The 18,124-nt window shown below is 33.9% G+C and overlaps 1 protein-coding gene across 1 annotated transcript; it reads right to left on the bottom strand.

Moving 5' to 3' along the window:
• Window positions 1-2,073: 2,073 nt before the first annotated feature.
• LOC107839240 lies at window positions 2,074-12,673 on the bottom strand. Its single transcript, XM_016682649.2, has 9 exons — window positions 12,382-12,673; window positions 9,537-9,807; window positions 7,892-7,993; window positions 7,695-7,777; window positions 7,483-7,599; window positions 6,485-6,587; window positions 5,734-6,400; window positions 5,207-5,406; window positions 2,074-2,426 (listed from the first exon to the last, which is right to left on the bottom strand). The coding sequence occupies exons 1-9, from the start codon at window positions 12,498-12,500 to the stop codon at window positions 2,313-2,315; spliced, it is 1,776 nt and encodes a 591-aa protein (XP_016538135.1). The 5' UTR covers window positions 12,501-12,673; the 3' UTR covers window positions 2,074-2,312.
• Between the last annotated feature and the right edge of the window lie 5,451 nt (window positions 12,674-18,124).

An 18,124-nucleotide genomic window follows, 5' to 3' on the forward strand; every position in this document is an offset into this window, starting at 1 on the left:
TTACTTCTGAGTTAGGTGGTACACCCTACAAGTCTACGACCCCATGGGCTATATGGAGTCCACCCTTGACTCGGTGGCCAATCCCCCAACCCAATTTTGCCGCAAAGGTTAGAGTTTCTGATTTTGATATGCCACAGGGCACTAGGCTAGCGTATAATCCCTCTTGGGGAGATAATAACTCATATCAGCAAAACACAGGGTAATGAGTTCTCTGAACTTGTGCCTTCTTCGGGTAACCACCTAACATCTCTTAAGCCCATTTTTAGCCTTTTCTAAGCATGCATCTTTCTGAAATCATATTTTAAAAGAAATCTGAATGAAATCTGACTTATATTCTGTTCTGAGGCTATGGCATAATCTGTTTTGGTATCGTCATACCAAGACTTGCAAGTCATATGTCTAAGCCATATAGTATCATGTTATAATCCTTTCATTCAAAACATAAGGTTTGGACCACCAAATCCTTCAAACAGTATAAGAAAATTTGTATATCGAAATTCATGAAAACTTATGTAAAGATTCTCTTTTTCAATTCACATACATGTGGTGGTTAATTACTTTGTAGAAAACCATGCAGTTCTTTCAATAATCATCTTTAACATTTACAAACCATAAAAACACTTGTAAAATACGAAAGAACCCTCTCTTCACTTCACAGTCAAGATCAAGTTCATAAACAACATTTAAAACTCTTCTCTCGTGATTCAATAATGCAATTTCAAAACCCACAACATGTAGGGTCAAGAAGTATCATAGCAAGAAAGGGACAAATTTGTGATCCATGCTCTCAATTCATAATTCGCAACTGAAAACATATATTTACATATACATGAATAAAATCAAGATTTAGGGGAAGACCTCAAGACCAAAACATTATCATCAATAAGGTTTCATAATGCATAATTGTAATTGTAAATCCAAATCCCTTTGAATATTCATGATTTCTAACATTTATTCATCATTAAAACAATTTCACCATGCCCATGTAATTTAGGAAAACCCCACGTACCTTAAGTTTTTTATCTTGAAGGATGAAACCCTAACTTTGATACTTTTTTGAGACTCTTGAACTTGAAAGGCTTGAATTCTAGATTACTTGGAGGAGAAGAGTTGAATTTTGTTCTTGGGGAAAGGGAAAGGTTTTTACATGAGTTGATTTGAAGAAGATGGACAAATAATGCCCTTTTGGGTGTTATAATTCGTGCTTTGGACGTTTGGGTTGAGGGGAAAGGACCAAAGCGACCCTTGACCCTTAAGAAGCTAAAATTGTGGGGGAATAGCCCTCGCGTCGCAACCCCTAGTTGGGTCAAGCAACCCTCGTGACACAACCCCTATTTGGGTCAAGCAGCCCTCGCGTTGCGGGGCTATCGCGACCCCTTGCTGCCTCACACGAAAAATGGCATAACTTTTCACTCGGTTATCGGATTTAGGCGAAATTGGTATCGTTGGAAAGCTAATTCAATTATCTACAATTTGGTGGGTCTTAAGCTGCAAGATTCTACTTGTATCCAAAGTTATACACGTTCAAAATGGACTCTTGTAGAATCAAATTTCAAACTTTGGACGAATGAAGAATTCGTAGCTCAACTTTGCTTTAAATGATTTCTATGAACATTTTTCAACTCATAATAACTTCATATACTAGGAGAAAGATCATGACACATGAATTTAAATATAAATCATGGAATTAGAGCTTATACACGTAGGAATGACGGTTCAAATTTCTATCTCGAAAATGTGGGGTGTTACAGGAACCTAGTAATTTTTGTGTGAATCTTGTATTTAAATGAGGGTTATAATATAAATTCATGGGAATTAAGGAGTTATCAAGTTATCCAATGGAGTATAAAAATTAAACAATACATTCTCGAAGTGATAACCCCTTAATCTAGCAATAATTCAATAACACTTTTTCAATTTGAGGTATCGGTTATGGTTCAATTTTGAACCACTGATATCTGGTTTGAACTATTCTGTATCAGAAGTCGAACTTGTTCAAGTAACCTCGAGAAATCACAAACTACAAAATTGACAAGTAGATACTTCAGCAAAATATGGAATTATGCCTACATGTAGCTGTTTTCTAACATCTCTATAGTTTTATGATTGATGAATGAATATTGATGTAAACTACAACATATGTATTTTCAGTACAACACATTGATCTCTCTGTTTCTGTATTTTTCAGTCAAAAATCGAAAAAACAGATCTAGCTAACAGGAAAAATCTAAAAACAGAAAAATGAATGGCTGTTCAGTTTATCTTATACGAATATACAGGGTGGAATTCTACAAGTTACGTTGAATATAGAGCTATTGACCAGCCCTTCTGAAGAAATGTTCTATTTGCAAGCATCCTTGAGACTGTGAACTGCCTATTTTCGTGCCCAACTTGCATCTCTTTATTGAAACTGCACTCTCCTTCTCCTGGTCAGAAAGTAAAGAGTAACAAATAAACTTCTACATTCAAACATTAACCCTTTCTATAACAGTTCCAGAAAATGATAAATATATATATATTCACACACACACACACACTAGTAGTTGTTTAAGATACTCTAAACGGCGTGGATAAACAGAAAACCAAGCACCTGCATACATACCAGAAAGGAACAATGCATATGACCAAGCAAAGGATCTAGTTATAAATGCTTTTCCAACAAAAGTACAAAGAAGGTTATTGGTTTGAAGTTTGAACTTATGCTATCTTAGGTACTGCAATAATTAGGCCCTTTTGTTGTCATTCCTCTGTAATTGAGCTCAAAATAGTTTAGGCAAATCTTAGGTGACGAGATGACAAATAAATTGTCCTCCATTGTCTTATTACATTCTGGAACTCTTACCGCTTTGTCTGAAGCTTACTGCCCCAGTGGCCTAGATGAGGACTCAGAAAGAAGCAGAGTTTTGAACTGCTCAAGTTATTTTAACTTCAATCACGACGTACAACTAATATTATAACATCAAAGAGCAATGTTTCTGTCAAGGAAGATGGAATTAAAGCTTTACCACACGAAGGTTAATAAGAAAAGCTTAGCTCATAAGCCAAGAGGTAATGATATGAACATTTCAGAGTTACTATTTAGGCAACACGTATAAAGAATTACATCTCTGTGAATTAAGTTACAGCTACTAAATCGGAAGCTTCTTGATAAACATGTACCAGAGAAATCAGGAAACAGCATGGCTTTCGATACAAAGGGGGACAGAAAATGCCTATACAGTTTGACGGTTTCTACTAGAAAAGAGCATATTAAGAATTACTAATACAAGTCTAACTTTCTTTTATGATTCAGAGAAGTAAGATCAACCAATTCAGAGATGAAATCTAGATAAATCAAAAGATTGGGAAGTTTTTATTTTCATATAAACGTGGTGTCCAGGCTAGCTCGTGCACATCTCAACTAATTTCATGGGATACCTGTCACCTCTCACAAGGAAAAGGTATCAGGTAACTCTGTCACCAAGGCTAGAATAGATGTAAAGAAATCACCTAGTGTTTATGTATCTATTGGGATTTGAACCTGAGACCTCATGGTTTTCAACCCACTTCACTTAACCAAAAGATCAGAAAGTTGAAATTGTATTACTCCCAAATTAATCAGTACTTCAAAAAAGAAACAATAAGAGAGGATTGTCTTTGGGATATAACTGTTAAATGTCCCAGATTGGTGAATGAGTAGGTTATTGCCTCCTTAAATGGTCTTAGGCAAGAGGCGGATCCAGGATTCGGAACTTCCGGGCGCCACATTGCTTTAAATGGTAAGTACATAGCAATTTGTTCAAGTGAAATCAATATTACAAAGGTGAGTATAAATAAGCTACACATCACCTTTGCACCCAATGAGCTCCATGGTCTGTTGGCTTTATCCAGTCTTGTCTTAAGACCTCAAGGATGTTTAAGGTTCAATTCCTACTTACTGGAGGAATTTTTATAACAATAAAAAGCTCGCTTTAAAATATTTTTCAAAAATTTGGTAGAAGCTAAGACTCAATCCTGCAACATGTGGTATGAAACTTGACATTTTGCCAGTGGCATCACACTCTCACTTGAGCTTACTGGGGTCATAGTTAATATATAATAAATTGTAAGTATACATATACCCACATATATGCCAAATTTCGACCAAGATGATTGGGTGCTGTGGCACCCCCACGGTTGTACATGGATCCGCCCCTGTCTTGGGCAATATCCACCTCATGAGCTATCTTTTATTGTTGAGTTATGAGTTAGGGTCAGTATCTATTTTCTTAATGGGTTGTCTCCTTCTCATATGAGCTAGTTTTAGGGAGGCATTTGGTCCAATATTCATTCTCTTATATATTCGTTTTCTTATCATTGTATCAAAGTTAAACTCATCCATATTCTTTGTTACATTATGTTAGGCCTCTATATTATGTTGTCCAAGCTCCAAATGTCCTTCCCTGGTTGCGCTAGAGAGGTGTTCCCACATTGGTTGATGGAGTGAGTAGTTGTCTCCTTATATGGTTTTGGCAATCCTCGCCTCATGAATTAGTTTTATGGTTGAGTTAGGCCCAAGGTTCATTTTCTTATCATTGATAAAACAAAGTAAAAAGGAGCTATCATGACTTCATATAAAAGGAAAAATTGATAAATGCCTCTAATTAGGATCTCAAAAATTAAGAAATAAAGGACAAGGAAATCAATAAAATAACAAAGCTTTCTTGTTTTACGCAAAAATCACTCCAAGGTAGGAATAAGATCATTTCACATCCTCCTAGAGAAGTAGTAAGTGATACTCCCTCCGTTTCGGAATAAGTGAATTGTTGGGGTATTTATTGATGTTTCAAAATAAGTGAATTATTGAATTTTTTTCCAAATTTACCCTTATGATTTGACAACCAATTAACTTTTGAAAAGGTATTACAAGGTCAGCTTTTTCTTTTTTTTTAGGTAAAAATGGAAAGTTGTGTTAAATTTATGTCTTTAATGTTTTTTCCTTAATTTGTGTGCCAAAATCCAACAATTCATTTATTATGAAACAAAGGGAGTATTAGATAAGAAACCAGGTTCTTTAGAGTGTAGAATGATGATGCTGATCACAATATGATATGGGAAGGATCCACAGTGGATTCTGCAGAGACCTTATTGAGTAAAGCAACTTGGCTGGAATATCATAGATAAGTAGTAATAATAACTGCATAGTGCACATATACATTTGCAAGTCAAGAGACGAGTAAATACCCACCATAGCGGCCTGATTTATTGATCGGAGAACTTTAATCCTACCACCTCTGCCATCAGCTCCCACAGAAATCAAATCACCTGAATTTGCACCTGATCCTGGCAACCCTGCAGATCCCTTGTTCTGCACCTTCTTACACCATTTTCCCAAGTGCCTGTTTGTTCCATCAGGGCCTAATAATCCACCGGAGAAGCAATGGTCCCCTGAAATTTTACACTTACAATGTAAGAGAGCCTTCCTATGGAGTAATTTTCCTTTCCATAAGGAGCAAATGAATTTCATGATCACCCTCAAGAAAAGTCAAAGCAAAGGATATACAAAAGCAATGGCCAATTCATTTATATTATATAACAGAATTAAAATTCCGGATATATTGATCTTAAAAGGCTTTGCTGAAGAGCAAAGATCATTGTTAAACAAATACTTATTGCAACTCCACGCCATCTAAGCAACTGAGAATTTGCCAGCCCACCAACATCAGAGAGAGAGAGAGAGAGAGAGAGAGAGAGAGAGAGAGAGAGAGAGAGAACCTAGTTCAGCAAGTGAAGTTGCCGCAGAAGTCTCTTTTCTGATGTGAAATGAGGGCTCACAGTGACTAAAGTCATCTAGAGGGAGAAGATCATCGTCATCAAGAATAGTTATAGGTGACATGTTTACTGTACTGCTCTTGCCACAACTCTTCAAGCCTGAGAGTTCATCTTTGTTATCTGATACCTTTGCTTGAGTTGCATCTGCAGTCCCCGAACTTCTCTTCAGCCTTGAATAAACGCTCTCATGGACTGACTTCTTATGGTCAATTAGTGGATTCAATTTTCGATTTGATACTTGATGCACACGACTGAAAGTCTCCAAAATGCCTCCATCCTTATTTTCCTGCAAAGAGTTTTTCTCCCGATAATCTTGGTCGAGACAACTAGCTATCATACAGTCTGTTGTATCTTCTTCACTCCCATCATTACACATAACCTTTCTTTTTTCCCCTCGGCCAGAATCATGACCAGAGCCGGTGACCTGATGCAAATGCACTACTGTGTCAGCAGGTTCCCTTTTTTGATTCTCGTATGAGCACTTGACAACTTTCGGTTCTTTACTAAAACCTTTTCTGGATTCTATTTCAAAGTTCGCGGAAGTTCTCAAAGTTCTCAAAGCTTCATTGTCTCTTCCTTCAACAGCCATCTCAAGCTCGTGGACCCTTGCCTATTAATATTAGCACTTTGACGCATCTTCAAAGCTCAAAATGAAATTAAAAAAATTGGATTGGTGAGGCCATCGAGCGCTTACCTTGAGCTTATCTATCTTCTCCACAGCCTTCTCAAGCTTACTCAGAGTACGAGCCTCTCCCCTCCCAAGGGTGTTGCACTTGGTCATCAATTCTTTGTAACTCCTGCCAGAGAACACAGTAGTAATCTTGCATCAAACTTAAAACTTGAAGATAAAGAATGCTTCTGTGCCAGATAGAATCAGGCCAGTATAAACTACAAATTCTACAGCTCAAAGCACTGGAAAATAACTTCACCATGTAAAAAGATAAGCGTTTTTGGAGAAAGATAAGCTGGTGGGAAAACTTTCTAGATCTCAAACACAAAACTTCTTTGATAAATCAATCTCAGCCATAATACTTTACCGATGTGGTTCTACTACCAGTCCAGAAACAAATTCACCATATTTAACTTATTCCTCCACCCATATTTATCTTCTTAATGGTCGTCAAAGAAAATAATAAAATTCAGAATACTCATCAGTATCTCTACTTAAAAAAGGTTGACAGCAACAATACCTATAGATAGAGAAGAAAGAAGCATTATATTTTTCTGAAATAGCACTACTTCCACAGATATACAAGTAAGCGTGACATAACGTGCAAGAACTCTAAGTTTGCAGACTAGAGGTTCTATTCCAACTATCTTCAATACTTTACCATGGGATATAAAGAGTCCCAAGGAAAGTGAGGCTTTTGGTAGAGTTTCTAGGTTGAAGCTTATTCATTGACGCATTGACCTTCATATTTTACATGATATTTGGTGTCCTGTTAATTATGACTTGCCTGAGCTCAAGCAGAAAACAGATTATGATGCTTGATGTGTAGTTCAGTTTTTTCCGTGGCAATCAATTTCCACAAAAATTATTTACAGTTCTGTTGATAACAAAAATATATCTAGAGCAAAGTTTTGCATCAATAGAAGTAAAGGCCGGAACAGATATACTTTATACAGTCCGATATTGGATTAAATAATTTTCAATTTTTCATAAATAAAAGCAACTCCAAAATAAAGTATTACTTGTTACGGATGACCAGTGACTTTTTCAAAACGTCAACGGTCTCTTTACTGTTGGCCACATTGCCCAATGAAGCAAGCTTCAAGACTTCTTCTTCCCCCAAGTTCACATCACAGACTCTAAAGACAAGAAACAAAATGAAAAGTCATAACGAATTGTAGTACAAAAAAAAATAGGACATAAATGCTTGCTACACTTGATATAATTCACTTACAGCTTGAGTGCTGCAAGCTCCTTAGCTAGGGCCATATTTCTTTCTTGCAGTCTTCTGCATTCCAAAGTTGATTGATCTAGCTCCTGCAACACAAATTTTCCCAAGGCATAGGAACCTGTAAGAGTACAATTTTTTCCCACCAGAAGGCATGCAATTTACAGATTTACTTGCAACAAATCAACAGTCAAAACATCTACCTGAGATTTAACGCGAAGCAACTGCTCAGTGGCTGTCTTCTGTTTCTTAGCTTCATTCTTTAGAGCCACTTCTACTTTCAACTGCTCTTTGCAACTGAACAACTGTAAATTTCCCAGTACTAGCAAGATTAGTTGAGAGAAAGAAAGTGATGAGAAGTTTTAGACAGATGAATTTGGAGACATATATTTTGACTTAAATATCTCTCACAACACTTGACTGTATGCATCAGCAATCACCACGGAACATTTTCTAAACTGGTCTATTTGTTCCCAAGAAATTTTTTGGTTTTGAGCAAAATATGGCTGTTGAAAATCATTATCCAAATAGTAATTTGAAACTGGAATTTTAACAGCTTCAGAAGATGATTATTTTTTGCCATATTTAATCGGTAAACAGCTCTTGGGTGACACATAGCCGTCTACTAATATCATTCACTTGTCAAATGTGGTACACAAGAATGATGAAAAGAAATTGCGAGAAAGTTCTCAACTCAGTGATGGAATCCTTAAACATAGCATACAGTCATTTGATTAGTTGCTTGCAGGAAGCTATTAACATTTGATTTTATGCAATAATGTGCTTGCTGCTATTGCTCTGTTCAATGGCTTTTGATTGCCCTGTTTATACAATATTTAGTTACATAAAAACTTTTTTTGGATAGGTGCAATTACAGAAAACTGGAGGTCATGTTCGTTCTTATTGGAAATATTTGTCTATTGCAATGTCTGAAATTCCTAATTATTTTCTCTTCTTCTTTTAATAACTGGCATATTTTATTACGACTGTGTTTATTGTCCTTTGTTCTGAGCCGGGGGTCTATCGGAAACAACCTCTCTACTTCTTCGGAGGTAGTAGTATGGACTGCGTACATTTTACCCTCCCCAGACCCAACTATGTGGGAATACACCGGGTATGTTGTTGTTCTTCTTCTTCTTCTTCTTCTTCTTCTTCTTCTTCTTCTTCTTTTAATAACCATGATGTTCGGGTCAGCTTGTGCGCACCTCGACTTATTCCACAGGGTAACTGCTACCTCCCACCAATACAGGTACCCCGTAATTTTGTCCACCAATGCTTGGCCAGATGCAAAGAAATCACCTTATTCATTATCTAGAGCTAGGGCATATAAACTGGGTCTCATCTACAATACCTTAGCAAAACAGCATTTTAATAGGCACCCTGTCTTAGATAGTCACCAAAGAAAATCACCAGGCTTGTAAAATTCTTAGTAAGAAAAGACGATAGGAAATGTCAAAAAAGCATTAAAATTTGAAAATTTATAGATTAAACAGTCTATCATACCCTTAAATAACTCAAAATCTTATTTTTGAGCTTGGTGGAGTAAAATAACTGGAATTTACTTCTATTTTTGTAGAATCAATAACTATCAACCGTGTAATGAAAACGGAAGTAAAAAATTGGCTCAACTACACAACAGACATGCGAGCTTCCATAATCATCCCTTTCTACAAATGAAATATTACAAGTCTAAACCTTTTTTTTGATCTGGTTAACAATATACAAATTCCATTCCCATTTCATGAATAAAAGCAAAGTACAGTCAAAAGCATAACTAGTATAAAACTCCAAACTTTGTATACCGGCAAATTCAAGGCAACCAAAACAGGAAAAGGGTGAACCATGTACCTCAACATTAACTTCTTTGAGATCTTCTTGTTGCTGTTCCAGAGTAGAAACCAGTTTTAAAACTTTCCCCTCTAACCTTTTGACCTCATTTCGTAATTCGCAAGGAGTCCCCTCTTCAGAATCGGGTGGCTTCTGGGAGAGACTAGGATCATTTGGATCACCAACTGATTGAAAATAAAGCCTGTGTGTGTTTTTCTCCGTGCAAGTCTGTTTGCAAACTGGACAGTTCTTCTTCTTTCCATTTGTACAATACTCAAACCACTGCTGAAGACTGGTTTTACAACCATAACATGTCAGAGGCAGAAACAACTATATGAAAGACACAAGGAAAATTGAACCCATATATACAAGTCAAGGAAAAAATATAAGTCGATGGACGCAAAGTACCATTGCACCACTCCTCCTTATGTCATTGGCGTGAAATATAAACACGTTGTCACACACACACACCAGCTGCCAAAGCTCTACATCCACCACTATAGTAACACATTTATAGGACAATAGACCGGACCAGAATAACATTAACAAAAATTCATCTATTCACATTATAGACGTAGAACATTTGGATTTATCAGTAAAAACCAGAAACATTTTTTAAGGACATAGCAGCAGAAATAACTTTAAATAACTGGTCCATTAGTTAAATGTACGAATAGCCACTTCCAAATGAAACTCCAAGAACAAATGGGAGAATTTTCATAACAAATACAACCTTAGGAAATGAATTTTAACCAAGTGCAGTCCAAAACGCAGATAACTAAAACTAGTCTTAAAAGTTTCAGTTTCAATACAATAGTCTAGCAAAAAGTACAAGTTTAGTTAAAGAAATGATCTTTAAACAAGTACATTCCAAACAAAGGTACCCAACACAAGTCATAAAATATTCATTTTTTAACCAAATAAAATCCAAGACAACGCTACCCGATCCAAGCTTTGAAATATTTTCAAATTAAACTAAGTGCAACCCAAGACAAGAATGATCAAATACAGCTGTTCACATATTTTTAAATAAATTAAAATTCAAACCAAAGGTAACCAATGCAAGATAATAGGCGGATACATGATTTAAATTTTATGGATACAACCTTTTAAGATTCTTAGTACTGAACCCATTACTATATTTTTAAAGTTATGGGGTCATATCTACTATTTATAGCAATTTTCGTAGGGACAAAGCTAAAGAATTCTACAGATTCTTCAATGTAGAATCTGTAACTATCCAGAATCAAAATAGAAGAGAAGAAGAAAGTACAGAGTAATGTGCTATTATTCATAATCGTGACAATGTGATATACTATATATAGAAGTTGGTTAGTCGGTTAGAATTGTTTAGCTAGTAACTAACTTTGTGATTCTATAACTAACTTAGTGAGCTGACTCAATAACTAACTTTTGGATAATTACTTAAACAGCTAGGCTTATAGACTAATATTTAGGAGTTGATTTGGCCTCAACACTCCCCCTCAAACTTGTTGTGAAGATGTTGAACACACCAAGTTTGGAAATGAGATACTGATGTTGAACTCTGTTCAGGCTCTTTGTTAGCACATCTGCAGGCTGATCAGCTGTGGAAATATACATAGTCTTGACCAATCCCTGCTGAATCTTTTCTCTTACAAAGTGGCAATCTATTTCAATTTGTTTTGTCCTCTCATGGAACACTAGATTGGCAGCCATTTGAAGTGCAGCTTTACTGTCACTACATGGTCAAACTGGTTTCTGTAGCTGAATGTCAAGATCTTTAATCAGTCCAGCTAACCATGTTAATTCTGCAACTGTACTAGCTAGGCTTCTATACTCAGCTTTTGCTGAGCTTCTGGAAACTGTAGATTGTTTCTTAGATTTCCATGAGACCAAATAATATCCTAGTTTTATAGCAAATCTTGTAACTGATTTCCTTGTCATAGCACAAGAGGCCCAATCTGCATCACAGTAGGCTGTTAGGACATCCCTTTTGTTGTTGGATAGTAGTATACCTTGTCTTGGCTAGTTTTTTTACGTATTTGATGATTCTTAATGCCGCATTCATGTGAGAAACCTTTGGTTTTTGCATGAATTGACTTAAGGTCTGCACTTTATAAGAGATATCAGGTCTAGTGATTGTAAGATACAGAAGTTTCCCTATAATTCTCTGATATGCACCCTAATCAGTTAATGCTTCATCATCAGTGTCTGTTTCTCCTTTGAGATATTGATCATATTCAGCAGTTGTGAGCTTAGTAGTTGTATCCATAGGTGTATTTGCAGGCTTAGCTGCACTAAGTCCAGTCTCAGATATTAACTCTAAAGCATACTTCCTGCCACTAAAGCAATGGCTTTAAAGCCCCCAAATTTTCCACATATGTTCAATTTTTGACAAAGTAAATCCAAACCAAGGACACTAATAAAAGTCTCAATTTTTCTTACATATTTAACCAAGTATAATCAGCCCAATGAATCCAGTAGAAGTCTCCAAGTATTTTCAATTTTTTCACCAAGTGAAATCAAAACAAAAGTTGCCCAACCCAAGAATAGTGAAAAAAGATAAAGAGTTTAGTTAAAGAAATGATCTTTAACCAGGTACGTTCCAAACCAAATCACCCAAACACAATTCATAAAAAGTTCCAATATATTTTTTTAGCAAACACGCCAAGTAATATGAGACGAAGGGAGTAGGTGATATCTTCACATCTTTTCTAGCCTTGGAGGCAGGTATCCGTAAAATTAGTTGAAGATGCAAGTTGGTCCGGATAGCTCGGTTATTAAAAAAGAAAATCGAAACCAAGAATACCCAAATTCAAATCTTGAAAAAAAATTCACAAATTCAAATTAAAAAATTAAAAACTGAAAGGAGATGTGGACAGACCAGAGCTCGTGAAAGACATGGCCACAGAGAGAAATGGACTGAAGGTCTTCAACAACAGGTTTAAGATCTTCATAGCAGATTGAACAAATGGTCTTCGCAAATGTGTTCCCTCCTACCATTTGCTACCCCCAATCAATTTTCCCCTTTTTCCAGATTTTTCCCAAGAATGTAGTAGCTTTGAACCAACAGGAAATTGGAAAATATTGAGCGGGAAAGAGAGGGAAAAAATTGAATTGGATGAATGGAGAGTTTTTTATACTTACCCAAGCCCTATTTTTCCCTCTCTCAATATTTTTGGGATTTCACCATTATTACTTACTATTAGATTATTTTCATTATTTTAAAATATGACTTTTTATTTTTATATGAAATCTAATTATCAGGATTGATTTATCAATTAAATTTTTATTCTATTGTTTTCTTTTAAGACTAGAACTGTCATTGAAATTTAAGACGACTTAAATACAATAAGTATTTTAATGTATCAAGATATAATTAAATTTAATGTATTGGTAAAAAAGATTCATTATGATTAATAATTAAAAAAAAAATTAAGTAGTTATGTAAGATAAAAAGGTTGGTGCTTGTGTTTTGAGTGTAGATGTATTGTCATAACTTGTCTAATACTTCATCCGTGTCAAATTGCTTATCTCAAATTTCCTAATTTAATTTATCATTTTATTTATCTTTTTTCATTAATTAGAAAAAGATTAAAAAAAATCATGTTTTACTATTTGTATTAATTACTTTTTAAAAAAATTAAAATGTAAACATCATTTAATAGGGGCACTATGATAAACTAGTTATGTTATTAATTATTTTTCTTAATTAATGTATCATCTCAATTTGAAACGGGTAATTTAAGACGGAGGATATCATTTCCAGGTACTTTTTGTTGGGATTAAAATTGAGAGGCTATCATGAGACGGAAGTTTATAGTTTATAAATTATAGAGACGATAATTAGATAACAAATAAAAATATATTTTTTTTGTGTCATTTTAGTTGACCCCTTTCTAAGAATATTTGTTTCCATTTAGTTGTTCTATTGATGAAATCAAGAGAATTTTGTTATGTTATTTCAATTTTATCCTTATCATTAAATGATTAAATAAAGTGTTTATACTCAAATTTATATTTTTAAAGCATAATTAAGAAAATTAATTTGATAAAATAAATCCCTAATAATTATTTTATTAAGGGGAGTGTCAAGTTCATATGAGCAAACTAAGACAAAACGGAGGGAGTAGTTTAATATAATATTATTCATATAATTTAACCAATTAGCCTACATATTAAAAAGTAAATCAAAAATATAAAAATTATTTGAAAGAAAATTTCTCCCTAAAGAAGACTCTTAAAAACAACATTGTCGTTGTTGTTTTGTTATGATATGAGAAGAGCAAAGGCCAACTCAAGATTTGAAGTCCGTGGGTGCATCACTGTTGTCAAAGGCGTGCATAGGCCTCGAAACAAGACTCAAAATGTGTTGAGCGCTCACCTCGCTTAATGTACAGCTTGGGTTCTAATTTCTATTACATACTTTTCCTTGTCAATGAGGCTTTTTGAAGAGATGAACGCTAAGCAATTGATATTTCACTTTATAAAAAAAAATAATTTGTTTGTTCATATATTTGTCATTCATACATATATTATTAGTCTTGGACTAAGCATATATTTATATTTTTTCTCCTTTTATGCATTTTTTTTGTTAAATCTCACACTTTATTTATACTTTGTGCTTAAACACAATAGATCATGGAACTTTTTTACGCTTAAGGCTTTTGATGATATTGTGGTGCACCAATATTATATTAAGACGTTAGAAAAACTTTCAGTGTCGATTAAGGGATATTATCATATTTAATTAGTCTCCAAAGACATGAACAATAATGCAAAAATAAGTATATAGAACGAATATGACTTCTAAAACAATAACTTTACTTTTTTATAATATGAAGTTTACTTTTAACAATTTTTAGCAATCAATTGTGGTAGGTCAATGATGTAAGGGAGTTCCCCTTAGGAACTTTCACGGATTCGAATCCCCATTTCATCAATTTTTCTTATAAATTTGGTGATAAGCAAGCTGAAGAATTGAAAATAAAAATGAAAATGTTATGGGATTCACAAGAATTGACCCTTGGTTGCATGGGTGGAAGTGCTGGCTTCAACCAATGCACCAAGATATACTTTCTATTAGTTATGGGTGCACTATTATCTATATTCTAATTTCTCAAGGTATACACACATATTTACACAATTTTTTTCGACGTTAATGGGTGCACGTGCACCTCCGATGATACACATGGATCCGCCTTTGGAGAAGAGGTAACTTATATTTATAGAGGTCCAAAACTTTTCTCTAAGAAAAAGGTTAGTCAAATAGGTAAGAATATTGTATTTTGTTTAAGAAAAAATAAAAGTAACTATGCTATTATTTTTATTTTTATTTCGAGAAAAATAAAATTTAAATTTGATAAGAAAATTAAGACAACAAAAACCCTGACACTTTTGAGTACACTTTAAAATCTTCTTTAAGCAAAAAATTTAAGAAGGGACGATTTGGCAAGCAATACGAGTCTAGGAAGATTTACAATGTACACGTATAAATTCATCGTGAATCCAAGCTAGTGAACACATAATTTCAAATTCAAGATTTGCACCTTCAGTAGCGGTTTGTTCATAGATTTTTTTTTCTTTTTTTTCGGAAAATTATTTTATTTTAGTGAAAAAAGTGAAAATATAGACCGTTTGATCATGAATTTTTCAACTTCAACTCCGGAAAATTATTTGAAAAAGTGAAAACAGGTAAAACTTGTTTTCATTTTTTTCACTCACAATTCTCTCACAAAATTTTAAAAACAACTTTAATTTATATTCATGATCAAACACAACTCCAACTCTAACTTCATCTTCAACTCCAACTCCGGAAAAAAGTAATTTTCATGACCAAACGGGACCTTAGGGCCCGTTTGGCCATGGATATTTTTTCCTTTTTTTCAAATTTTTTTTTCTGAGTTGAAAATTATGATGTTTGGCCATAAAAATTTGAAAAATAATTCCAGAATTAAATTCCGAAAAGTAAAAACAACTTTTTGTTGTTTTCCCTTTTTTTCACTTCCAATTTCAACTTTCATTATTATTACATACAACCTAATCTTTAAATTTTTACACAAACCCCTTTTATTAACTAAATTTCGTAATTAAAAAAAAAAGACCAAATTCAATAAAATAATTAATTCAAGTGAAAATAATTAAGAATTTTCATCAACAAATTTAATAATATATAAAATATATTTATATCTATCAATCATATTTATCAAAATATATTTTTCTCTATTCAATCGGTTATGGTTAGATAAACTTATTTAGCTCGTGCTTGTGATATTTTTATTCAAAATTTAGAAGAATAACAATCATAATAATTAGTTTGTTGTTAATTATTTTATCAATTGAAAACATATAAATTATTTTCTCAATGTTTGTTTGTATGTTAATAGGTAAATTAGTAGTTGGGTGATTTTGATAATTTTTAAAAGTTATGGACATAAAATCATATTTAAAAAAGATTTTTCAAAAGTCTAAAAAAAAATAAATAAATTAAAAAGACATAGTCAAACACAACTCCAACTTCATCTTCAATTTCAACTCCAACTCTAAACAAAAGTAATTTTCATGGTCAAATGAGCTACTTAATATTGGATTCCATTATTTTCCATTTAATGATGGGAGTTGGCTAGTGTCTACGTGAATGTATGCATGTGTACCAATCCAATCTGACAATGAAAAGATAAGAGCAGAAAGGAAAGCACTAGTTAGTACGTGCAGAGATAATGATGGAAGGGATGAAGCACAAACAAAGGCCCAAAAATTCCCTCTTTTGATTCAAGTACTCTTAAAACACTTTGAAGTGATTGAGATATGCACCAAAGCCTCTTATAGTGGGTTATATATCCAACTAACTTTCTCCTTTGATCCTTTTCTAAGGTGTAGTTTGGTTTTTAAAATTAGGAAGAATTAATACCACACGAAAAATTACTTTGGCATTGTTTATAAGTAATTGATAAAGTTGTTGCTATGTGACCAGAAGGTCACACTTTCAAGCCCTGAAAATATCATTTAACAAAAATGCAAGGCAAGACTGCGTACAATACACCCTTGTGGTGAGACCCTTCTCCGGACCTTGCACATAGCGGAAGTTTTAGTTCATCGAACTGCCTTTTTATTGTTTATAAGTAATGTTTGGCTCCTAGCATTGTTAATACTTCATTGTTATTTTTTAAATTTTATGCATGATTAAATGATGTCATATAAATTGACGCGGAGAAAGTATTAATTTGCTTGACGTGCCATGCAATAAGAATGAAGGATGATGGGCCTCATCATGGGTGGATCAATGGGATTTGGGCGGTCTCATCACATGTCCTTGTCTCGTCCATGGGCCTAACTCCAACAATCCCAAAAATGAAAGCGATAATTAATGTTGTTTCAAACCAGTCAAATTGGAACAAGCTTTTGGTTTGGTTGCTTTTGGTTTCTAACCAAACCAATGGAATCTTTGAATTTGTATTGGGAATTTCCATTTTGATGGATAAAACATTTTCTATAATCCAGTTAAATATGACTTCATATTTAAAATTCAAATTCAAAATCTATGATTAAAAATTTTAAAAATTCTTAGATTCTATCACAATCTTTTATTGGTGAAATATATCTCTTAATGCAGTGTACGGGATGGTGATACTCAAGTTTGAAAGAGAATGATTCGGGTATTTACGAACTCGATTATTTTGAGTTTTGACTCCTCTGATTCATCCTATCTAGAAGTTGAGTAGATATATAGTTCAAATTAACTCATATTTTGTCAATATACTTTTAAAAAAGAACTTTTTCGTGGGTATAATATATTATATAAAGTCATAACTGTGGGCGATGCAAATTTATTAAATTTAAATTCGTACAAAATTCAGACTATATTAAATTCAAAATATATTAATCCCAAATAAATATTGCGGATTAATATAATTGAATTAATTATTTAAGTCCAAATAAGTATGGATTTAAATAAGGCTCAATATTTATTGGGTTAGTTCATTAATTTGGGCTACAAATGATGAACCCACTTTACTAAGCCCAAGATATTGTCATATTCTAGAGGCCCAAATAAGCGTCACGTGTCAAATGACGTGGCATGTCAAGTCAAGTGAAGGAGCCAATAGGAGATACAGCAAGCCAATGAAATAAAAGCCCACAAAAGGCATCACATCACTTAAATCTGATTGGTCAAAGGAAGTCCATATTCATCATGACTCTTCCTTTCCTACAATTATAAATAGGGGCTCATAATTTAGAGAGAAGACCCCCCAGACCCCCAGAACTCTAACAAGCAGTAAGAGAAAACTCGTGGATCAAACACCGCAATTTCTCTAAAAAGTTCAAGCATTCAAATCAAGTTCATCAAAGTTCAAGATCAAGACCGCAATATTCAAGAATAATCTCAAAAGCTCTTGAATTCAAGCACAAGTCAAGATCAAGTCCCTCAAGTCCATCAAATCAAATTCAAATTCAAGACTAAGCTTTAAGCCCTTGAATTTATATTCGAAAAGGCGAATCAGAGGATTCATAAAGATTGTAACACTCGCATTGAAATTAATAAAATCGATTGTTGTAATATTTTTTTGTCTCGAATTATTTATTTTTCGATCTCGAAATTTTGTTGTCCAATAAATTCTGGCATGCTC

Source organism: Capsicum annuum, chromosome 8 (genome assembly GCF_002878395.1).
Source record: "Capsicum annuum cultivar UCD-10X-F1 chromosome 8, UCD10Xv1.1, whole genome shotgun sequence".
Classification (NCBI taxonomy): Eukaryota; Viridiplantae; Streptophyta; class Magnoliopsida; order Solanales; family Solanaceae; genus Capsicum; species Capsicum annuum.

Bases quoted from the DNA above. Each gene is read 5' to 3' on its own strand.
- LOC107839240 (XM_016682649.2), bottom strand. From the start codon at position 12,500: ATGGTAGGAGGGAACACATTTGCGAAGACCATTTGTTCAATCTGCTAT. The intron at 9,808-12,381 runs GTCTGTCCACAT...TTGTAAAACCAG, and splicing joins CATGTCTTTCACGAGCTCTG to TCTTCAGCAGTGGTTTGAGT. The intron at 5,407-5,733 runs GTTCTCTCTCTC...GTAAAATTTCAG, and splicing joins AACTTCACTTGCTGAACTAG to GGGACCATTGCTTCTCCGGT.